Source organism: Phocoena sinus, chromosome 1 (assembly GCF_008692025.1).
Source record: "Phocoena sinus isolate mPhoSin1 chromosome 1, mPhoSin1.pri, whole genome shotgun sequence".
Lineage (NCBI taxonomy): Eukaryota > Metazoa > Chordata > Mammalia > Artiodactyla > Phocoenidae > Phocoena > Phocoena sinus.
In genome coordinates, this window is record NC_045763.1 from 89,602,598 (window position 1) to 89,628,688 (window position 26,091).

At 35.9% G+C, this 26,091-nt stretch overlaps 1 protein-coding gene across 1 annotated transcript in view; it reads right to left on the reverse strand.

Annotated features, from left to right (window-relative positions):
- DBT (dihydrolipoamide branched chain transacylase E2) overlaps window positions 1–26,091 on the reverse strand; it is a 44,181-nt gene that overhangs the window by 10,454 nt on the left and 7,636 nt on the right. The window contains exons 2-7 of the mRNA XM_032624861.1: window positions 25,245–25,368; window positions 22,009–22,084; window positions 20,224–20,405; window positions 5,530–5,651; window positions 2,685–2,901; window positions 1,519–1,685 (exon numbers count right to left, since the gene is read on the reverse strand). Coding sequence (XP_032480752.1) covers window positions 1,519–1,685; window positions 2,685–2,901; window positions 5,530–5,651; window positions 20,224–20,405; window positions 22,009–22,084; window positions 25,245–25,368 — 888 coding nt within the window. The remainder of the gene's footprint in view (window positions 1–1,518; window positions 1,686–2,684; window positions 2,902–5,529; window positions 5,652–20,223; window positions 20,406–22,008; window positions 22,085–25,244; window positions 25,369–26,091) is intronic.

Sequence of the window (26,091 nt, forward strand, 5' to 3'; positions counted from 1 at the left end):
GCAGACAGGTCCTGCTCACCTGTAGATTCATGAGAAATAATACATGGTAATTGTTTCAAACCATGAAATTTGGGGGTGGTTTGTTATACAGCAATAGATACACTTGGCTATTAAGTGACTCTTTTCTGGTTCTCCTATTGTCAAACCACTGACCCCACTCAGCCTCTTCCATTGCCTTTGCCAACTCAGTTTCTACCTACCCCTTAAACACTGGTGTAAAACCCTTAGCCTTCTTTTCTTCTCCTTCACACATAATTTGGGTGATCTCATCCACGTGTTTCAATTGCTGTGTCTCTACAGATGACCCTCTATAGCTGTAATATAGTTCAGATCTCTCATTTACTGGCACCTACTACATCTCATGTTTATAGACCATCTCTTTCCCTGTGAGGGTAGTTGTTAAAAAGATGGACATATAGGAGAACAGCTTCTGCCTTACAAGACTCAGCATCAGTGAAGAGACAACTGAGTATAAACACGTTCAAAACATTGAGATAAACTGCAATGAGAAACACAAGGCCATTTAACTCAAACTGTGACAACCACTGGCTTCTGTAGGAGGAACCGGCTTCTGTACACTGGAGCAAAATTTGGTGTTTAGGATGCACATCAAGGGAGGAGGTGGCATTTCAGGTCAAGTTGTGTATTCCAGCAACTATGCGTAGCTTAATCTGACTATAGCGGAGAGAGTGACTGTGAGAGAGAAGACTGGAGAGGTGGGTGGTAGAGACGCATAGAACGCATAGAAATACTTTTTTATGCCACATTAACGCATTTAGAAACCATCCTGAAGGCAATCCTGAAGGGGAACCATTGAAAAGAACCATGGAAAGGGCTGGTAGGAAGCCACACTGGATTTAGAGACAACAGTATGCATTTTTGAGAAAAATGGACCAGAACCGAAAACTTAGCTTCTCCACTTGTTAGATGTAAATTCTTGACAAGTTTCTCAACTTCTCTGAGTGCTAATTTCCTTAAATGGAAAATGGGGATAGCAATATTTACATGTTAACATTATTCTGATCATTAAAAGGGATAATGTATACAGCACGCTTGGTATGGGGTCAGGCATATGGCGGCTGCTTTCTAAATCGTGGTTAGCGGGCTGCTCAAGGTCAGCTGACGGCCTTATTCTTTTGATACTGGCACCAAGGCCTAGTACTAGAAATGATTCCCAGAGGCCTCAATATAAGTTTGTTGAAAAGTGGAAGATCAATCCCAAGTCTCACTTTTCTTCAAATCAGGACTTTGCTGGAGTGATCCTTTCAGAATTAAAGGCTTTATCTACATGGCAGGACAATCCTCACCTAGGTCAGAGATAAGTAGATAAAAATCTGACACAGAAATTTCAATTTTATAAACTTCCATGAAACAAAGAGTGTACTTGTACATTTTTCTAACTATGTGATATTGTGAGAAATATATTTTTATTCAAATCCATAGTTAACACATTGCTCATTCACAAAACAAAATTTAAACGTCTTACTCAAGCCTTGTTTGAAATGACTAAAATCTTACCTTTAAGAAGAAGGGCATGAAGGAGAGTTTAATTCCACGAGCAAAAGCAATGGGTTTTAATTCTTCTCGCAGCTTAACCAGTTCAGTAAGGTCAACATCATCACAATACCCAAAATGAGGTATCTTCAGGGCTGCAGACATGGTCTTGACCATTGCTTTGTGAAAGCCTGGAAAACATTAAATATACATATATATATACGTATATATACATATATGCATATATATATGTACTTTATAAAAATTCTTTAATCCTTTAAGCCCTTTAAAAACTAAAATAGAAGGTTTTCTAATGTTACTTACTCTTAACTAATCTCTTCCTCTTGGAGCTACCATCTTCATTACATAACTTGAAAGCCAGTAATTTCAATGCTAAAGCATTGACTATAGCACAACACCCAGTGTCAATTGTAATAATATAACAGGTAACTGCTTTCAACACTGTGGTATATAAAAAATTCAAAAGGTGGCTTCCCTGGTGGCGCAGTGGTTAAGAATCCGCCTGCCAATGCAGGGGACACGGGTTTGAGCTCCCATCCGGGAAGATCCCACATGCCGCAGAGCAAATAAGCCCATGCGCCACAACTACAGAGCCTGTGCTCTGGAGCCTGTGAGCCACAACTACTGAGCCTGTGTGCCACAGCTACTGAAGCCTGCGCACCTAGAGCCTGTGCTCCGCAACAAGAGAAGACACTGCAATGAAAAGCCCTTGCACCGTAACGAAGGATAGCCCCTGCTCACCGCAACTAGAGAAAGCCCGAGCACAGCAACGAATACCCAATGCAGCCAAACAAAAAATAATAATAATAATGCCAAAATAATAATAATAATAATAAATTCAAAAGGATGCAAGCCATGTATTTACACAATGGCTTCTTGCAAAGCCACTCTTCTGGAAGTTAATCATCCTAAGAATTTGTAAATAACAAATCAGAAGTAGTTGCTTTGAAAGCTAACAAAAAATAATATTTAAAATATACCGAGCAAGTCTTCAAACAGAAAAAATATCTTTACACAAATTTATACTCTAAGAAACCTGCTAACATGTTACTCTTCAAAAATTATCAGTATATATTAAAGCTTTTCCTAGAAAAACTGTAATTTCATCATGTTGAAGTAGCTTCCCCCCAAATAATTACTCTATTACCTTACATTACTATTATTATTACCTTTTATGGGTTCTGTTCTGTCTTTGCCTGTGAATACTGGAGGTTTTGATATTGGTATAGGAATAGTTCTCTCTTTTGGTTTTGGTGGAGGTGGCATACTTTCAGCTTTTGGTGAAGGAGGTAGTATAGCTCCTGTTTGCTTTTCCAGATAGCTGAGAATATCTTCTTTAAGTATTCTGCCATCTTTTCCAGAGCCAACAACTTCACTCAGCTTAATCTAAAAAATGACACATTTTAATGCTAAAAATAAAACTACCTAAAAATAAATAAACCCATCACTGAGGTCTTTAAGTGAAATTAAATGAACTGAAGGTAAAAAAGTATCTCTGCCCAATAAATTAGTATAAGGAAATAACATTTTAATTATCTTAATAGAACACTGCAAACTATAAATAACATTTTCATCTTCTCAATAGAATGCTATAAACTATAGCTACTCTTCATAAGTGATCATTTGTTACTTCTGTACTTACTGTTCATTTGCCCATGTGGTAACAATGTAATATCTACATTGTATATAGCTATTTATAAAAACACATTTTTAAACAGTCAACTATTTCTAAATTTCTTGCATAATTCTTATTTGATTTTTTTCTATTCTTGGAGACTACATAAGAAGAACTGAAAGTTTAAACAAGAGTTAAATACTGTAACAAATGTAGACCACTGTTTCTGACCTTGGCTACCAGTAAACATGTAATGGTTAAAATAATCATCCTATAAAAGCTCTCTTGAATTAGTTTTTTTTCTGATGGCTGTTTTAGAAAGATCAGTACAAAACACTGAAATTAACTTTATTGAGGCATACTTGGAATGTGAGTTCCTTGGTCCAAGTTAAGGGTCAAATAGTTAAGTTTTATTATTGCTTTCCACAGAAGAAACAATAGATGATATAATTCCACTTTCTACTGGGCACTCATGATACTTCTTAGAAACATTTGTGATCTGGCTTTACTTAATCACTTCCTATGTTTGGTAATAGAGATAAAATATTTCACTAAATTGAACTGTATTTAAATAAAAAGACACATTAGCTTGGATGATATCCTCACGCATAGTGTATATTAGTTAAACTCTCAAGGTTAAGTCCTATTTCATTTGTATTAATGCTTCTCTAATAATAACCACAAAAGAGTAAAGGACTTTATCACATCACATTTAGTTTATAACAAATGAACTCTAAGAATTTAAACATAATTTTTAGGTAATTACAAACAACTGTAAGTGCCACTGGTTTTTAATCTTAGACAAACTCAATAATTAATATACAAACTGCAAAAAAAGGGGGGAAAAGGTGATTTTACAATAATAAATCTGTTATTTAATTTCTAGTAATTCTAGTAATTCTAGTAATTCTAGTAATTATACAAATGCTCTAATTATACACATCTTTAGGGAAAGGAAAGCCACATCATATATTTCTACAGGTAGTCCTTTTATATAATTTTTTTAAAAATGGTAAAATGTTTATAGCTTTCAAAGCAATATATAAGATCGTTATTTCATCTGCTGCCCTTAACAGTGTAGTGTTCCATATTACTATTTCTATTTTTCTGTTAAGCTAAATCGTCTTCATGTTTGAACACATTCAATGGCTAATAAATTTTCATTAAGGGTTTATAACATAATTTTCCTAAGCATTTCCCTGATTTTGAACACGTGTGCCTTCTAATTTTTGGTTATATAAAACACTTTAATATATCCTAGATTATCTCCTTGGGATACTTCCCCAATGGTAGGATAACTAGCTGAAGGAGAATGAACATTTTAATGACTCTTATTACCTATTCCCAAAATGTAAACTTTTTCCCCCTCAACTGTAATTTAACTACTTCTCTCAAAAACAGACAAACAAAAGCCTGCATTGTGAGGCATAGTGGAAAGAACTCAGGCTTTGGAACCACACAGATTTGTGCTCAAATCCCCAGTTCAGCTACTTACTTGATTTTAGGCAACTTAATCAACTTCTCTACCTTTTCTCATCTGGGATAACCCAAACCAGTCTGCAAGGTTACTGTGCGGAATAGTGATAATGTATGTATACTGTCTGGCTCAGAAGTGCTCAAATAATGGAGGCATCAATTGTTGAGACACTATTAATGATTAAGAGCACTGGTTTTAGAGTCACAGAGACTCTCACAGAATCCTGGTTCCACCACTGGGTTAGCTGTGTGACCTTGGACCAGTTATTTGACCTCTCTAAGTCTTAGAAGGGCCCTTTGTCTCAGAGTTGTGAAGATTTAATGAGATAACATGTAAATTATTAGCACAATGCCTAGGAGCCATCTCACTTTGGAGGTAAAGCAGCAATGACTGCCAGGTTAAGAGGGAAAACAGAAGGCCAGGCTCCTTGATACAAGTCAGTATAGCTCTATGGTTTTCCCTACCTCCCTGGGATCAGGCAGATCCTTGGGACCACATCCTTGCCTGGCCCATTTCCCATCCCTTCCCTATACTGCTTCCTTCATTCCTAGTAAACATGATCACTGTCTCAATCAATCAATCATGTGTTCCCAAACCCCTGTCTCAGGCTATGCTTGTAGGGTACCTGATCTAAGACACTAGTATTTACCAGTGCTCAATAAATGGTAGCCCTTACTGTTATTAGGCTCTCAGGAAGAATAATAAATCCACACTTCTCAATTAACATGAATAATAAGTTCACAATTTTCTTTTCATTGTTCGTGAGGACTTTTATGCAACTATCACTTTTTAGTAACAGACATTTTCATGTTTCCTTTAATCCCAACTTGAGCCATCTCATCATGGGATAGCTGGTAATTCTTCATAGATACACATGTATACCTTCTGTGTGATCTCACACTTAAATATTAAGAAAACTTACATTGTTTTCCATTGCAAGGCGACGAACTGCAGGAGTTGCCAGTGTTTTTTGGCCCTTTATCTCTTGGTGTGTGTGTTCATCATGGGACACAGCAGGAGTTTCAACAACATCTTCTTCTGAATCTGGTAACAAGGTAAAATTTTACTCTTTAGTAGAAAACTAAACAACAAGCTTAGTGTCTTATATAAATAAATTCAACTTAAAGTATACAGTCAAAAAGCGTAATAGATGAGTTACTTCAGAATGGGAAAACACAACTGTAAAATGGAAAAACACACAAGGGTACTAGAGTGAGTGACAGGGGTGTATGGGTACCAGGTACTGTTTAATGATTATTATTGCCTGCTGTTTACTTCATTTCTGTTAAAATTATGTAGCAGCTACAAGTTAAAAAAATGCAAGTTTCTTTCATAAATTTTAAAACACATTGTATTGTAAACATTTTCCTAATAAATTTCTCAAATACATATGAAATGAGAATCAAATGTGAGGTAAATTACATGAATCATGTAAAATCTGTGACAATCTTAAATGCTTTCCTAAGACAATATAGCATTTAAATTTTTTCTTTGCTTTGAATATGGCTTAAGGAATGCTGTGGAAGGTTTTATTTTCATGGTTAATACTAATTTGGTTGTTTTATTCTCTAACTGTAGAGTAGTGATATAAGAAAAACTATCTTGGGCTATTACCATGTATTTTTACAACCAAAAAGAAAAAGGTTTTAAGAGCATTTAATTGTCAAAGTTGGATGCTAGGAAATCAGTGCTATAGTACAGCAGAATCTCTGTGGGAATAAGTAAACTAGAGCCAACCTCTGAAAATCAGCAGAAAACTGAGTTAGCTTTGACATTCTATTCTAAGCAAATAAAAATTTTCCACTGCTAGAAAACTATGGAAAGACATTCTATTCATTCATTCCTCCTCACTAGTCTATGAATTGGTCTGGTGGAGCTCTCAAATTTCCCCTACGGTTAAGGAAGAGAAAAAACAAACACTTTGTATTGAACATGAAGAGTAGTAGAATATTCCACCCCAAAATGTGATTGTAGGAGTTCAGGACATACCACCCCAAAATATGCCACTTTGGTGTACTGATTATTTTCAAGAGCTGTACGCACTTGAAAAACAACAAATGCAGGGAGGGGCTTACTCTGAACTCTCTTCATGTACCTAAAGACATCCAAAAGGAACTCAACTGTCAGAAACTCCCTCCCTAGGAGTTTCATCCAACCATGGAAGATTGACTCATCACAGGAGAAGAGACTAGAAATCAGCAACACATCCATATAAACTTTTGTCACAAACTATCATACCTCCCATATATTCTTCTAAGAGCCAATTCATCCTTCCTAAAAATCATCTACTCTCCCCTAAGAGGCCTACATCCCTCCTCCCCTTTCCCTATTAAGAAGGTATTTAAACCTGAATCCTAAAGCCACCTCTCTGAGTTATTCATTTTTCCTGGGTATCTCCCAGGTATACATGACGTCTACATATTAATAAATTTGTTTTTCTCTTGTTCATCTGTCTTTTATTACAGGGGTCTCAGCTAAGAACTCAGAAGGTACAGGGAAAATTATTCTTCCTTCCCACAATCACCTAGTATATATTGTATACTGCACTACATATGTAATATCTTAATCTTCACTCCAGTGTGTAAGATAGGTGTTATTATCCCCATTTTACAGATTAAAAAAAATGAGACTTGAGATGAAGAGACTGGCCCAAGGTCACACACCAAATAAACTGTGAAGAGCTGGGATTCAATCCTAGGGCTGACTCAGTTTGTGCTGTTTCCTTTAGTTCATGGCTGGCCCTAGTAGATTTTCTTTCTGGTCAAATAAGCTGGAATATAACTTCTACAGCTCCAGGCATAATTTTATTGCACTTTGAGAAGCCCTGTGCATTGTCCACATCTGTTGAAGTTACTGGAGAAACTAGTAAGAAAGATTAGCATTAGGAACTAAGATCCAAAGAAAACTAAGATCCAAAGAAAAATCAAGGGGGTTCAGTTGTAGGAATCCCATATGCATATGAATAATGCATATTTGCTACAGTTTGAGAAATGCATAAATGCCCAGACATATCATATACAAGTTATTATATAACAGTTCCAAAATATCATGTTATTTATTGCTACTTACCTTTCTGGAAAAAATTCTATATATCACCAAGTAGTACTGCCTTTTGGAATAACTTCGGTGTAAGTATTAAGTAATAAAACAAAGATTTGCAAGAAGTCACTCATATTATATATGAGTTGTAGCTGTCATGTAGTTGTGGGAAGAAAGCTCTCTTAATACTAAAATACTACCTTGCTAAGGACATTGGAAAGCCAGGGATGATTTAACAGAGATTTAACAGAGAATATCTACCAGAAAGCCATTTCCATGATCCAAGGGTTTCCAGTCTTTTTGTAACCTTGATCATAGAACTTATCTTAAAAGTGACCCAGTAGAGAAGAAGTAAATCATAAGGAATGGAGGGAATGTCATTTTCTAAATGGATGAGTGTTTGTGGCATGATGCCAAGATAAACGGAGTGATCAACATCAAATCACAATTTCGCACAGATACAAAAGGATATTTGGTTCAGAACCTAACAACTAGGAAGAAGATCTAGGAAGATGACCAGATCTTTCAGGCAGGAGAGAAAAGAACGGCTTCTAAATTCAACTTAGAGAGCTAGCGGCCACAATAACTTCTATTAGCATTTGATTCAATAACCTTAGCCCTGATAGAGATTGCACATTAGAAAAACAGTTACAGTTTTGGAGAAAGTTGCTGCTGGTTCAGTTTTGCTGATGCAACAATCTGTTCCTGTTACCGTGCCCTGTTACCTCGATGAAATAGAGATTGCAAGCTATGCAACTGGGAAACCAGCAAAGTCAAGCTGTCCTGGTTACTCCGGTTCAGCCTTTGAACTGTCAGCTTAGCTATAAACTGCGACATGTTTAACACAGGGGGAGGCCCATATTGCTACCCCCAAAATGTGGAATGCTTATTACTTTTTCCAGATTTAATTAAACATATGATTGTTCTATGCAATATGAAGAAAGTGTGGACAGTAAATCAGAGGATGACTAAAATAAAACCATGGTGATCTTGATGTAAAACCAGAGTTTGTGTAACAGAGTGGGACCTGGCAGTAACTCCTGTCGTTTTTCAACTTTTTGAAGAGTAAGTCCTAACATTTGACTCTTTCCTACTGTACTTCACATAGATGACTAAGATGAGGAAGAAATTATTAACAGTAAATTCTAGTTTGTACTTTCCCCTGAAGCTATTGGACATAGTTGTTTTCATATCATGAGCTTATATAAACAGGAACCTAGTATTTTTATGATTGCAACCGATCAGACTTTGAAAAGCAAGAAGTTTTTTATTGTAAGAAAATATTCTTTTCAGGATTGTTTTTGGACATGTATATGGTAAAAATACAACTTAAAGTGTTTTAATATAAATGTTAAGTATTTGGCACAATATTTTGAGGAGCTTAGTTAAACGTAAAGGACTTCTGTGACTTTTCACATTAAAATGTCAAATTCTTTTCAAATGAGGCTTTGGGGAAAATGATCTTGATCATATTAGCTTTGGTTATAATTCCATTCATTCAATGTACTTTATTCCTTGCCTTTTAAAATAACTAAGTTTGATTCTGAGAAAATTAAGAATTCCAGTGTGATAAAGGCAATTTTTCTTTTATGCAAAAATGAAGTCTTAGTAATTTTCAACCTAGTTTCGTATTCCAGGTATGAAGTTGCCTTAAAAAATCATTTGAAACTTGTTTAAAACATAAATAAAAAAAAATAAAATACTACCTTGTTAAATAGCACTTGAAGAAATTTTCTAAGTTTTTTTATATGATTATACTTATATAGAGTATACTTTATATACTTATTTTCTCCTTTGATGTTCACAATAATGCTACAAGAATGCAGGGCACATTCTTGATTTTACCAATGTAGAAACAGACTCTAAGGGGGATGGAGTTAAGGCTAAGCTAAAAGTTCATGACTCTCCCCAGCTGATGTGATTTTCACTGTTCTTGCACTATACTCTAATATGTGGGATTTTATTCCTTCAGTAGTGGGTTTAGATACAGTTTTTAAAACCTTAATTAAATTTTAAGAAAGAACAAAAGGACTCTGGTAAATAAGTTTTTATCATGAAGACTGTCAATTTAGTGTTGCTGGAATTCATCATGTGAAGAAAATTAATAATAAAATTATATTATTTCAGATTAAATAAGAGTAAGTTGAATTAGTAAAAATATTAAAACTGTGTGATTGCAATGGGAAATACTTTTTGAAATACCAAAGCACTCAAAGGTTTTTGAAAGAGTTGTTTTTGTAAGAAGCTTTAAACTTTTCCTCCCTGCAAAACTTCTTAGGAAGACTTTTCTTCATAGCACAAATCTAAACCTTAGTTTAGTTTCTGCTCAAACGATCATAAATTGAGAATTAATGATGTCTAAACCAATGAGATTGCATAGCATTTTCTTTCTCACTTCAAATTACTGAAACAGCTAATTCAATCAATTCAGTCTACAATTAGCTATACAAAATAAGGTTTTAGTTACGATGATAGGTGCTCATGTTAAAGGGTAAATGCAATATAACAGCAGAATAATATAAAAGTATTCTGCTACATCTTATGTCCCTTCTGCTATAAAGTATTCTGCTACATCTTATGTCCCTTCCTCTCTTCCCTTAATACTTCCCCATGGTGGCAAGACTCCTCAATTAGAGCTAATTAGGTATAGTAACTCTCCACTTGTCTGGTGGTCCAGCATTCTGGCAACTTAATGTTGTACACAGCTGTAGGTGCAGAACACCTAAAACCGTGCCACGCAGCCTCAGCATTAAAACCGTACACTTGCTCCAGAGAAAAGTCATTTATACTCTCAATCACAACCTATTTTCTCTTCTTAGCACATATTTCTTAACAACTTGGTTATCTGTATTGCCAGAAAGTTAAGAAGGAGAGTGATGGCCTGGCACAATGACAAGGCTAAGAGGTAGGCTGAAAAAACAAAAATCAGAGGCAGAATTGTGTTTTTCCCAGAAAAATGAATGTTCATTAACATGCCTTTGCATAATCAAAAAGATTTTAGGTTATACCCAATATCCTCCCTTTAAGAAGGCATAAAATATGTAGGTTTAAAAAATAAATAAATAAAACTACTGATTCCCATTAAATAAATGGTTTAGAAAAGTTCGGGTTCAAAAAGCTTTACTTGTTTAGAAAAGTGAGGAGTCATGCTACTTTTTAAAATAGAGGTTAGAGAAAGCCAGGTTAGCTGTAAAGAGAACTCATGGCAATATTCTTAAGACTGAGTTCACAGCAGACAACATACTGAGACATGGATCAGCTTTGACATAATCTTGATAATATTAATTAACTAAATTTCAATTTGTAATTTTTTTTTTTTAAACAGCATAAATGAGTCTAGTGAGCTCTTTTCAAGTAGAGTCTACCTACAGTCAGAGCACTCAGAGATAGGAGTTGGAGGTCACAAATACTTTTTCCCTCATCAGAATTATCATGACACTCCAGTCTTGAAAAGCAGGCTGCAACACCATGTTACAAAGAGAGTACCATAGAATATTATTTAAACAAGCATTAAAAGACAGGATTTAATTTCCATTACTGCTATTAAGACGTCTACTCTTGATCCCTTACACTCTTGATGGTTCTATGCTACAATTATTTCCCACCTGTAAAATGGACATAATGTGTCTTATACTTCTAAAAGACTTTTCTTTAGGTAATTTTCTATTTATAGTATAATTGATTTTCTTGGCATTAAAATGAGGAACAGTATAGACAAATTCAGTATTACTACAAATTCTTGTTTAAGACAGGTACACAAAATATTTAGAAACTTTTCCTGTTTCCAGAATTTAAAAAGAGGCACATATAAATTTCTTAGTAAGTTGAACCTACTATTCTATAGGCTTGCTTATTTATTTTATGCTTCATAGTCATTCTTACAGTAAAAAAACAATAAAAATTACAAGAAAACATAAATATAAAAGCAAAAAGGTACACACACAAAATAAAATTAGCATGCAAGGCAATTATTCAGAATACACTTTGAATTGCAAATGAAATAGAATAGCTAACAATGATCAGTTCTCTGAGGAAAATTATCAGATAATTTTTACTCTGAACATAACCTATCCAATCCCATTAAGTTTTTACAGACATATAATAAACTGTACATACATAAAATATAAAATTTCATAAGTCTTGAAATATATATATACCCATAACTATCACCAAAATCAAGATAACGGACATATCACCCCCCAAAGTTTCCTTATACTCCTTGGTAATTCCTCCCTCCTAACCTTCTGCCTCCTTCCTACCCTATCAGCAGGCAACCACTAATGGGTTTGTTGTCAAAATATATTAGTTTGCATTTCTAAAACTTTATGTACATAGAATCATACAGCATGTTCTCTTTTATGTCTGGCTTCTCTGACTCAGCATAATTTTTCAAGATTCATCCATGTCATACAGGAAATTAATTTTTGTAAAAAATTATCTAGAAAAAATATACCCCCTCCTGAAAAAGTTCTATGATTTTATAATTTGCTATATCAAGACTTATTAAGTTGGATTTCATTGGAGATACCAAAAGAAACTCTAAGAAATAAAAGGAAACAACAAAACCCCCCACAAATCCCAATTGTTCACTTGTTCATATACAGTCAGCCCTGGGAATCCACAGGTTCTGTATTCATGGATTCAACCAACTGCTGATCGAAGATACACAGAAAAAAAATGTATGTAGGTTATATGCAAATACTACACCATTTTTTTTTTTTTTTTTTTTTGCGGTACACAGACCTCTCACTGCTGTGGACTCTCCGATGCGGAGCACAGGCTCCGGACGCGCAGGCTCAGCGGCCATGGCTCACGGGCCCAGCCGCTCCACAGCACGTGGGATCCTCCCGGACCGGGGCATGAACCCGTGTCCCTTGCATCGGCAGGCAGACTCTCAACCACTGCACCACCAGGGAAGCCCACTACACCATTTTATACAAAGGACTTGAGCATCTGCAGATTTTGGTGTCCCTGTGTGTGTGTGTGTGTGTGTGTGTGTGTGTGTGCTACAACCAATCCTTTGCAAATACCACAGGATGACTATAATTTGCTTTTATGGACGGCCTAGATAGGTATCTAATCTGGTCTACAGCACTTGACAGGGTATTCTAATTTACTAACATCCACAATAATGTTCAGCATCTTTGGTTGTCTCAGTTTATGCCAAGAGTATAATTCTTTCCTTTCTAGGTCTTAACCGAATGAAAGAAAAATCTATACCTATTATCTTGTTGATCCATCAAAATAATTCTGTGTTTATTTCAGGTAATTTTTTTTTTTTTTTTTTTTTTTTTTTTTTTTTTTTTTTTTTTTTTTTGCGATACGCGGGCCTCTCACTGCTGTGGCCTTCCCGTTGCGGAGCACAGGCTCCGGACGCACAGGCCCAGCGGCCATGGCTCACGGGCCCAGCCGCTCCGCGGCATGTGGGATCCTCCCGGACCGGGGCACGAACCCGCGTCCCCTGCATCGGCAGGCGGACTCTCAACCACTGCGCCACCAGGGAAGCCCTCAGGTAATTTTTAAAGGTAAATTCTTTTTTGTTTTTAATATTCCTAAATCATGCCTTTCAATAGAAATTTGGAGTCAAGATAATAGCACCCCTAGTACCCAGATTATGGTCTCTTATTTATTCCACATTAAAAGGAACAAGAGGCCCTCAAGGAATGGATAATTCCAGGACTGGGGTAGGAAAAGTATCAATATAAGGTGAGTCCCAGATCATCTTCTTGTGCCAAAAGCAAGGAAGGTTTTGAAAAGTAACAGCATCATGTTAAAAGAACACACAGAAGCCACCTTGAAATGGTCACCACTAGTAATGATTTGAGCATTAAAAAGAATTATAATAAAAACATCAGGTCAAATGAAATATAAACAAAGAGAATGTTGGAAAAATTAATATCACCATTTGAAGGGCCTATTAAAGTAACTCCTTATTTTAATAATTGGTAAAGAAAGACTGGAATGTCTTTCCAGTAGGAACTGTATTTCATAGTAACAAATAGACCCAATTGATGAAGGAAGGGATAGCTCCACTTTACAGAATAATGCCACCTAATAATGTTAAAGGAATCCAAAAATCATCATTCTACAACCACTAAAATAATTGTGGTATGGTTATGGCAAGGGTATGGTTATGGTTCCATGTTTAAACTTAGCATTATTACACCAGATCATCCAGACGTTATTTGTGTCCTGATACGGAGAAATATGAAGTACATAATAGTTCCATGATGTAGACTCTAGCCAAAATATTTAACTGCAACCTAGCCTTTAAAACTTACTTCTAGTTTACAGGAAATATAAAGAAGAGAGGAACAAGTCAAATACCACCATGAAGAAGCAACAAGTCCAAAAGATGTGACATTCTGAAAAACAAATGCTACCATCTCTTCAGCAAGTCAGTGGCATGTGGGGAAGTAGGACCCAGATTAAAAGAGACCAGGTACAATTTGTAGTCCTGTACTAGACTCTAGCATGAACAAACCAATTGAAATTTCAAGGACATTTTGGTGGCAACTGGGGAAATTTAAATTTAAATATGGTGTGACTACCAGATAAAATGAAAATGTATTGTTATGAAAACATGTAGAGTCATTAACTAAGCAAACACATTAGAATGTACCAAATACAAGTCTGGTTAGAAAAATACCAAAATGCAAACAAAAATTCAAAGAAAAAATATTAAAAACAGCAAAGAAAAAGCAAAAAATAACATACAAGGGAATCCCCATAAGGTTACAGCTGATTTCTCAGCAGAAACTCTACAGGTCAGAAGGGAGGGGCAGGATATACATAAAGTGATGAAAAGGAAAAACCTACAACCAAGATTACTCTACCCAGCAAGGATCTCTTTCAGATTATACGGAGAAATCAAAACCTTTACAGACAAGCAAAAGCTACAAGAATTCAGCACCACCAAACCAGCTTTACAACAAATGCTAAAGGAACTTCTCTAAGTGAGAAACACAAGAGAAGAAAAAGACCAAAAAAACAAACCCAAATCAATTAAGAAAATGGTAATAGGCACATACATATCGACAATCACCTTGAATGTAAATGGATTAAACGCTCCAACCAAGACACAGACTGGCTGAATGGATACAGAAACAAGACCCTTATATATGCTGTCTACAAGAAATCCACTTCATACCTAGGGACACATACAGACCGAAAGTGAGGGGATGGAAAAAGATATTCCATGCAAATGGAAATCACAAGAAAGCTGGAGTAGCAATACTCATATCAGATAAAATAGAGTTTAAAGTAAAGACTGTTACAAGAGATAAGGAGGACACTACATAATGATCAAGGGATCAATCCAAGAAGAAAACATAACAATTATAAATATATATGCACCCAACATAGGAGCACCTCAATACATAAGGCAAATGCTAACAGCCATAAAAGGGGAAATCGACAGTAACACAGTAATAGTGGGGGACTTCAACACGCCACTTACACCAACAGACAGATCATCCAGACAGAAGATAAATAAGGAAACACAGGCTTTAAATGACACAACAGACCAGACAGACTTAATTGATATTTGTAGGACATTCCACCCATAAGCGGAAGAATACACTTTCTTCTCAAGTGCACATGGAATGTTCTTCAGAATACATCTCATGTTGGGTCATAAATCAAACCTTGGAAAAGTTAAGAAAACTGAAATTATATCAAACATCTTTTCCAACCACAATGCTGAGATTAGAAATCAATTACAAGAAGAAAACTGTAAAAAACACAAATACATGGAGGCTAAACAGTGCACTGCTAAATAACCTAGAGATCACTGAAGAAATCAAAGAAGAAATTTAAAAACACCTAGAAACAAATGACAACAAAAACACAACGATCCAAAGTCTAGGGGATGCAGCAAAATCAGTTCTAAGAGGGAAGTTTATAGCAATTCAAGTTCACCTCAAGAAACAAGAAAAATCTCAAATAAACAATCTAACCTTACACCTAAAGCAACTAGAAAAAGAACAAAGAAAACCCGAAATTAGTAGAAGGAAAGAAATCATAAAGATCAGAGCAGAAATAAATGAAAGAGAAATGAAGAAAACAATAGCAAAGATCAATAAAACTAAAAGTTGGTTCTTTGAGAAGATATATAAAACTGATAAATTTTTAGCCAGACTCATCAAGAAAAAAAGGGAGAGGACTCAAATCAATAAAATGAGAAACGAGAAAGGAGAGATTACAGCTGACACTGCAGAAATACAAAGGATCATAAGAGACTACCACAAGCAACTATATGCCAATAAACTGGACTACCTGAAGTAATGGACAAATTCTTGGAAAGGTACAACTTTCCAAGATTGAACCAGGAAGAATTAGAAAATATAAACACACCAATTACAGGTAATGAAATTGAAACTGTAATTAAAATCTTCCAACAAACAAAAGTCCAGGACCAGATGGCTTCACAGGCAAATTCTATCAAACATTTAGAGAACAGTTAATTCCTATCCTTCTCAAACTCTTCCAAAAATTTGTGGAGGGAGGAACACTCCTGAACTCATTCTACGAGGCTACCATCACCCCAATAACAAAACCAGACAAATATCACACACACAAAAAAATTACAGACCAATATCGCTCATGAATATAAATGCAAAAATCCACAACAAAATACTACCAAACAGAATCCAACAGCACATCAAGAGGATCATACACCATGATCAAGTGGGGTTTATCCCAGGGATGCAAGGATTCTTCAATGTATGCAAATCAATCAATGTGATACACCATATTAACAAATTGAAAAATAAGAACCATATGATCATCTCAATAGATGCAGAAAAAGCTTTTGAGAAAATGCAACACCCATTTGTGATAAAAACTCTCCAGAAAATGGGCATAGAGGGAAACTACCTCAGGATAATAAAGGCCACATATGACAAACCCACAGCTAACATCATTCTCAATGGTGAAAAACTGAAAGTATTTCCTCTAAGAAACAAGACAAGGACGTCCACTCTCACCACTATCATTCAACATAGTTTTGGAAGTCCTAGCCTCGGCAATCAGAGAAGAAAAAGAAATAAAAGGAATACAAATTGGAAAAGAAGAAGTAAAACTGTCACTGTTGCTGATGACATGATATTATAAATAGAAAATCCTAAAGATGCCACCAGGAAACTACTAGAACTAATCAATGAATTTGGTAAGGTTGCAGAATACAAAATTAATGCACAGAAATCTCTTGCATTCCTATACACTAACAATGAAAGTTCAGAAACAGAAATTAAGGAAACAATCCCATTTACCATTGCAACAAAAAGAATAAAATACCTAGGGATAAACCTACCTAAGGAGGCAAAAGACCTGTACTCAGAAAACTATAAAACACTGATGAAAGAAATCAAAGATGACATAAACAGATGGAGTGATATACCATGCTCCTGGATTGGAAGAATCAATATTGTGAAAATGACTATACTACCCAAAGCAATCTACAGGTTCAATGCAATCCCTATCAAATTACCAATGGCATTTTTACAGAACTAGAACAAGAAATTTTACAATTTGTATGGAAATACAAAAGACCCCAAATAGCCAAAGCAATCTTGAGAAAGAAAAATGGAGCTGGATGAATCAGGCTCCCCGACTTCAAACTACACTAAAAAGCTACAGTAATCAAGACAGTATAGTACTGGCACAAAAAGAGAAATACAGATCCATAGAACAGGATAGAAAGCCCAGAGATAAACCCACACACATATGGTTACCTTATCTTTGACAAAGGAGGCAAGAATATACAATGGAAAAAAGACAGCCTCTTCAATAAATAGTGCTGGAAAAACTGGACAGCTACACGTAAAAGAATGAAATTAGAATGCTCCCTAACGCCATACCCAAAAATAAACTCAAAATGGATTAAAGACCTAAAGGGTAGGATAGGGAGGGTGGAAGGGAGACGCAAGAGGGAGGAGATATGGGGATATATGTATATGTATAGCTGATTCACTTTGTTATAAAGCAGAAACTAACACACCCTTGTAAAGCAATTATACTCCAATAAAGATGTTAAAAATAAAATAAAATAAAATAAATAAATATAGGGCCAGACACTATAAAACTCTTAGAGGAAAACATAGGCAGAACACTCTATGACATAAACCACAGCAAGATCCTTTTTGACCCACCTCCTAGAGTAATGAAAATAAAAACAAAAATAAACAAATGGGACCAATTAAACTTAAAAGCTTTTGCACAGCAAAGGGAACCATAAACAAGATGAAAAGACAACCCTCTGAACGGGAGAAAATATTTGCAAAAGAAGCAACTGACAAAGGATTAATCTCCAAAATATACAAGCAGCTCATGCAGCTCAATAGGAAAAAAACAAACAACCCAATCCAAAAATGGGCAGAAGACCTAAATAGACATTTCTCCAAGAAGATATACAGATGGTCAAGAAGCACATGAAAAGCTGCTCAACATCACTAATTATTAGAGAAATGTAAATCAAAACTACAATGAGGTATCACCTCACACCTGTCAGAATGGTCATCACCAAAAAATCTACAAACAATAAATGCTGGAGAGGGTGTGGAGAAAAGAGAACCTTCTTGCACTGTTAGTGGGAATGTAAATTGATACAGCCACTATGGAGAACAGTATGGAGGTTCCTTAAAAAACTAAAAATAGAACTACCTTATGACCCAGCAATACCACTACTGGGCATATACCCTGAGAAAACTATAATTCAAAAGGAATCATGTACCCCAATGTTCATTGCAGCACTATTTACAATAGCCAGTACATGGAAGCAACCTAAATGAATGGATAAAGAAGATGTGGCACATATATACAATGGAATACTACTCAGCCATTAAAAGGAATGAAATTGAGTTATGTGTAGTGAGGTGGATGGACCTAGAGTCTGTCATACAGAGTGAAGTAAGTCATAAAGAGAAAAACAAATACCGTATTGTTAACACATATATGTGGAATATAAAAAAGTGGTACTGATGAACCTAGTGGCAGGGCAGGAATAAAGACACTGACATAGAAAACGGACTTGAGGACACAGGGAGAGAAGGGGAAGCTGGGACGAAGTGAGAGAGTGGCATGGACATATATACACTACCAAATGTAAAATGGATGGCTGGTGGGAAGCTGCTGCATAGCACAGGGAGATCAAGTGGGTGCTTTGTGACGACCTAGAGGGATGGGATAGGGAGGGTGGGAGGGAAGGCTTAAGAGGGAGGGGATATGGGGACGTATGTATACATATAGCTGATTCACTTTGTTGTACAGCAGAGACTAACACAACATTGTAAGGCAATTATACTCCAGTGAAGGTGGGGAGAAAAAAAAAATACCAAAATGCATATGTACATGTGCCTAGAAAAATGTCTGGAATGACATACATTAATGTGTTAAGGGTGGTGATTAATGAGTTGTAGGAATGTGTTTTCATTTTCTTATTTTTGTTTTTCTGCATTTTGTAACTTTCTACAATGCACGCATCCTGTTTTTATAATAATAGCAATTAAATAAATAATAGGAAGGCTTTAATAAGTTACCTTCCAGCTTTTGGAGGCAACATGTTATAGCTGAAAATATTCTCGACAAAGACTCCGGACATCTGAGTTCTAAATTTGGCTTTGTCACCGCCATTGGGCAAATTACCCAGTGATTCTTCATTCATTAAACTGGAATACCTCACAAATAAGAATAAATAAAATACTAAGTGTGAAACATTTTATAAAGTGTGACTATGATATTAGTTATTATATTATTGTACAGACTGCAGGACTAAGAGTCAGCCAGCCACTCTAATTCAGACTCCTTCTAGACTTCCAAATTACACTACTGAAATGTCTATCTCAGCACTTCTAGATAGATCGTGGGCTTAGGGTTGCATCACAGACTCTGCTCCCCCTGCCCCCACATCAAAGCTTCCTAGATGACATAACCTTGGTGTATCACAACAATGCCAAAGGGAACTTCTGATGTAGAGAGCCAGCTATCTGCTACCATAGGGACAGCGCACTGTTTTAATTTTCCAGTAACCTTCTCATAACGAATTCCCTTTTGTCAGGACATCTACTGCTTATAAGTTCTACGGTTGCTGCTGCTTCTGAATGCTAGTTTGCTTCTCATTCTGATTTTCCTCCTTTTGTCTTCTACTTCTCTTTAAGAAATTTGGCTTTCATAACCATCACCAATGAGTGTGTTTCAGTTTTCATATCAGCGGCAAACAGAGCAATCCCATTATGTGAGATTTAATCTTTGCATATTCCAAGTTTTACTAGTGACCAGTGTTTAAAGCTTGAATCTTTAATTCCCAAGAGAGCTTGTTGCTTCTTTGAACACCAAGGTTTCCAGAAGGTAGGCCTCCAGATAAATGAAGTATTACTGTACATGTTTTTAACATGGTAACTGGTCAAAAGATAATCATGCATCACGGAGTACCTTTCCTATTTTCCTGATTTCAGCTTCTAAACCCCCAAATCAAATCCTGTAAGTTGTTAAAAGTAAACTCCACTTACAATTGGTACCCAATGACAAAAGGACAGCAGTAATCAATTTGGCAAAATAGATGAACATATATATACAGTACCTTTTAAAGCTTCCGTTTCTATGTCTACTAATGGCTTTCCCACGTAGGCAATATCATCTAGATTATAATATAGTTTTTTAATGACTCCGTCATAACGACTCGTGATAGTAACAGAAGCTTTATCACTTTGAACTTCACAGATGCTATCAAACTGAGACACTGTATCTCCTTCTTTTACATACCTAAAAGAAAAAGATGCAAGACACTTTTACATGAGCAATGATAATACAGATCATCTTAACAATATAAATGCTACACTGAATTAGATCAGTATCCATCGAGCCCAGCATTTGGTCCCAGATAGTATACCAAAGAATGTTTTAGAAGAGACTACAGTGGCTTCCAGAGGCTCTTTGATGCCTCTTTAAGAAATATAAAAAATTTCAGAATAATTAAAAATTCATAGATCTATAATCAAAAATTTTAATTAATTTGTCAGGTTTTCTGCCTCAAATATGAAAAATGTATTTTAAAAGTGTTATTTCCTTTTATTGTCTTAGGCTTTATCAAATTTTAATAATGCCTATTATTTCTAGAATTAATTTTTTTTTTCTTTTTTTTTTTGCGGTACACGGGCCTCTCACTGTTGCGGCCTCTCCCGTTGCGGAGTGCAAGCTCCGGACGCGCAGGCTCAGCAGCCATGGCACACGGGCCCAGCCGCTCCACGGCATGTGGGATCCTCCCGGACTGGGGCACGAATCTGTGTCCCCTGCATCGGCAGGCGGACTCTCAACCACTGCGCCACCAGGGAAACCCTAGAATTAAATTTTAAAAGTTGATATCCTCAATATAATTCCTTTTTAATTTCATGAATTTTAGTTTGAGTTCTTAGTCTTTGTTTCTAAGATGGCTAATAAGTTTCAGATTCAGGTTCTTCTGACCTGAGGTCATTGCTCTTTCCTTGATCCCACAATGCAATAGATACAAAATCATAAAGTACATTTATGTTATTATAGTCCTCTTCTAACCTACAAAGCAATTATAATGAGAACTGCAGGGAAAGAATGTTCAGGTGGCTGAATCAGATTTTTGAAAGGATCTTTAACAGTATACAATTGTGGGAGAGAATCTACTGACTCACCTTAACTGTTACTTCTAGAAATCTTTGAAAATTATTTCAGTACCCAGAGGTGTTTCCTTTTTTTCCAGAAAGGGAAAGAAAGAAAAGGGATAGAAGGATGACTAAGTAAAGAGCTTTTTTCGTTTCAAAAAAAATTTTGAAACAAAAAATTGTTTCAAAAAATTTTTGTTTCAAGCCTTTTTTTTTAACCTTTCGAAAATTATTTTTGATTCATGTCTTTTGGTTTAATATTGTAACCTTTTCTAAAAATATAGGCAAACTCTCAGGTAATGGTGAGTCAAATGTACTTGCATTCTTACTGAAGTCATTTTCGGTAAAGAGACCTTAGACTACATGATTATTTTAAAATAGTTTGGAAAAAAGCTCTAAGTTCATACATTAAATGCTTTTCAAAACACATGGTCATATCAACTTAATATCTTTTAGAGGCAAATTTCTCTTTTTTAGCTGAAGTGAGGGGTGGGTAGTGAAAAAAATTTTTAAATGAGGAAAAAATAATCCTTAATAAATTACATTGAATAAAATGCCATACTGTAGAATGAATTGTGCCACCAGCATATTGGCAACACAAACTAGATTACCTTATTGCTTTAAAAAAATCATTATATGTTACAGAAAGAGATGTCTCAATTTAAATAGATTTCTACTTATTTTTACTCAAATTATTTTTATACTTACTTAAAAAAATTTTCAGAATAACTTACCATTCTTTAACAGTTACTTCTCTAATCCCTTCACCAATGTCTGAGAGTTTGAACTGAACAATCTGTCCCTGTAGAGCTTCGAAGACAAATGAGAAATGATCTCATTAAATATGTAATGTATTGCTAATAGACAGATGCTTTGACATCTAAAATTAGAAAATATTCTCAAGCAGAGGCAGAAATTACTCCATTTTTATAGATTTTAAAAAGCATTTTATAATGTTTATAATCTCTTCATTATTCATAACTACCCAAGATTTATATAAATTATTCAGTGACACAGACCTATTGATATTGCCACTGAACTGACATTTTCCTATTTCCAAAATAATGTTCTTTTACAAGGGTATAGGAGGCCCTTCCAACAAATGAGATTTTGCAATAATAGCAATGAACAGAAAATAGAACAAGATATTAGACAAAGGGAGGTTCAGCTGGATCTCCTTGTTTCATGTTATGAAACTATAATAAACATCAATGGCCTGCTCTTAAATCTCTTTTGACTTCATACAACTCTTCTCGTTCCCAGTGTCTAAAAATCAGGCAGATCCATACCTAGAAGGCTTGGAAAATTCTTATTCGCTCAAGTGATGTTCTACCAATTTCTTAAATTTTAGTCTTCTATTTTCTCTTAGCATTTTTTTACTCCTTTTCAAATTTCTACACCCTCTTTATAACACTTAGATGCCAATGATAATTTATGGTAATTATTCCCAAGACAGAAAGTATGTATGGATCCTCTCACTTTTCCAAATTAACAAATGGCTCCGAAGTGACTGAAGAGCGCTCCTCTATCTTTAAACTACTATTAATCAAAATTGCTTATAAAATATACAACAAGCTGATTAAGGTAGGAAATTTTTCTTTAATAAATATGAGGAGATTAGTAGTTAAGAAATACGAAATACACTTTTGATATGGAGGTCTTAAGCACCTCTTGTTTCCTCTCTAGTAAGTGGGGCCTCTCACAGCCTGCTGCTCAGAGTATAAACTGGAACCTTTCTGAAAAATAGTTTGGCATTAAGAATCAAAAACCTTAAAAAAAAAAAAGTCTGTTTCTTTGACTCCGTAGGTAATTTTACTTTTAATATTTTTTTTTCCTTGAAGAAATACAGAGGTACACGAAGATTTCTGCTCAGGAAGAGTTATCATAGAGTTATAATAAAGAATTGGAAACCAACTGAAGTAATCAAAAATGGCAAGTAAGTACACCATGGCACCTCTATACAGAGCAATATTATGCAAGGAACAGCATGTGAAAGGGCATGGGAATATGATACTATGCAGCATGGTTAGGGAATGACAAACACTTCCGTACAGCTGAGGATAGGCTACGTGGCAAGAAATAAGCCCAGATTTAAGGCTTTGTGCCATGATAAGGTGAGGTGTTTGGAACATATCCTAGAGGTAATTAGGAAACAGTGGTAAATAATTATGGTCATTAATTCTTTGCAGCTGTTCCCATTAGAGGTACAGTTTATCTTACCACTAGTTAAATCTACACTGGCCTATGACTTGTTTTGACCAATAGAGTACAGCAGAAGTAAAGTTGTAGGTTCTGGAGCGCAAGCCTCACAGGACCTCGCAGCCTCCACTTTCTCCCTCTTGGAATGTGCCTTAAGATCCCCATGTAAGGAAGCTGTTCTAGTCTACTGGAGGATGAGAGACACCACATGGAGGAGAAATGAGATGCCCCAGCTAAAAACCAGCACCAACTGTCAGACACATGTGTAAGACCATCTTGGACCTTCTGACCCAGATGACCTTGTAGCTGAATCCAGTCACATTAGTGAACCCAGGTGAAACCAGCAGAGGAGCCACCTGACCAACCCACCCCCAGCATCCTGAGGAACAATAAATCATTGTTCCTTTAAGCCACTAAGTTGTGGGGAAGGTTATTATTCAGCAATAATTGGCTGATAGGAGTCCCATCTACAATTTCAGACCTATAACTTTATATCTATAATTTTAGAGAAAAATATCTCTGGCAGGAGTGTGATGGAAAGGACTGGGGGAGGGGTGGCAGAGAAAGCAGTTAGGAGGCTGTTGTAGGTAAGAAACTGAAGTATAGAACTTAATATATTTACATATTTTCAAAGCTGTCTGAAAAGGCGAAGACAGAGTTAAGAAACATTTAAGATGTAATATTACCATATCTTGGTAATCAACATGATGTGAGACAAGTATCGAGATGGCTTCAGGTTTCTAGCCTAACTGTTTACTGAGTTAGGGAAGAATTGGAAGAGGATGTATCCCAAGTATGTAGAACAGTGCCTTGGGATTTGCTCTCACAAGAATACAAAGTTGGATACTATGTTACTCCCATTTTCCAAATGATGAAACAGAAATTAAGTAACTTGGGTAAGGTTACACAGCTAGTAACCCAAAGCTCCTTAAGTGTTTAGAGAGTAGGGTAGGAAGTTGGAGTTTCTGCTTGAATGGCCTCTATTTTCTCTGAGAAGTAAAGAGAAAAGATCAACTTTTGAAAATAGAAATCTTTTTTTTTTTAATGGTGAAGATAAGGTTTACATATCTTAGGGTGATGCGGAAGAAGACATACACAAGGCATGGAAGAACTAATTGATCTCAGGGGTTGGATCCGCCTGGAATTCCGTTATTTTTCATCACTAGCACAGACTAAGGCACTATGTATCTGTCAAAAGCTTAACGTTGTAACGGAAGTCTAGGGTTCTTTACCAGGGTTCTAAATAGAACATCAGGAAAAAAAAATGTTTTAGTGCCTTTGCCAAATCTAATACTTAAGTCTCAAGTTCTTTGCAAGGTAGAAAAAGTTGGGGGAAAGGTAATTAAGTGGTAAAAGCCAGAGAACTTTGTATTTACACAAGCACCTCATCACACTATCTTAACATGACAGATTAAGTGCCTCATCCAAAAAACAGTAATACAGTGAGTACAAGGATACAATCTAGTAAGTCAACAATTTAATCTAAGTCATATCAATGCTGACTGTTGCACTTAGCTAAGTCATATGATAAAGAACAGAGGGCCCAAGAGAACCCAGTCCCAGCATTATGAAGACACAAGTATTAAGGGAAAGTATGTGAAAGGGGAGTGGGTGCAAAAAAAAGAAAAGAAAATGAGAATTGGATAGATGTGGGAGAGCAAGGAGGGCCAGGCTAGAAGTAAAAGGTCAACTTTTTTACTTTGATAAGTCTTCAGTTACTGAATAAATATAAAACACTGTGCTGTACAGGCTATTCTGAGATTATACTTACCAGCAGTTGTTTTCAGCAGCTGATGTGGATGATTATACTTGAATGAAGGATAACCAAAGAAAGACACATAGTTTGGTTTCAAAACATGAATATTACCACATGTTTGAAAGTAGCGGACACAAATCTAGAGATGGGAAAACAAAACAGTAAAAGGTTTTATAAATGATCTTAATGGCGTATCTCTAAGTATATACTGAATTTCAAGTCTATCCTAAAAGTAGAACAATCATTATCACGATATAAATAATATGAAATTAGGCTGAAATCAGAACACTTGGCATCAGTGACAAGTTTCTGGTTAAGAAAACAAAGGAATTCAAACCCTAGCACACAGAATATTTTCTTGTTCTTTTGTTTATTTATTTATTTTGGCCATGCCACGAGGCATGAGGTATTTCCCCAACCAGGGATTGAACCTGTGCCCCCTGCAGTGGAAGCAGGGAGTCCTAACCACTGGATCGCCAGGGAATTCCCTTGTTTAGTAAAATTATATCCTGATTTGTCCACATGCTTATGATCCTTGCCTAAAATTCCCTACGGAAGTAAAAAAGTTTTAACAATGTTTTCTATATAAACACAACAGCCTGTAGGTGTATTTGAGTCATTAAAGGCTTCCTGAAATAAAACAACTAAAGAATTCAAAAGTGACTGCTAGCAGGCTTCCCTGGTGGTGCAGTGGTTAAGAATCCACCCGCCAATGCAGGGGACACGGGTCTGGGAAGATCCCACATGCGGCGGAGCAACTAAGCCTGTGTGCCACACTACTGAAGCCCATGCTCTAGAGCCCGCAAGCCACAACTACTGAAGCCCGCGTGCCTACAGCCTGTGCTCCGCAACAAGAGAAGCC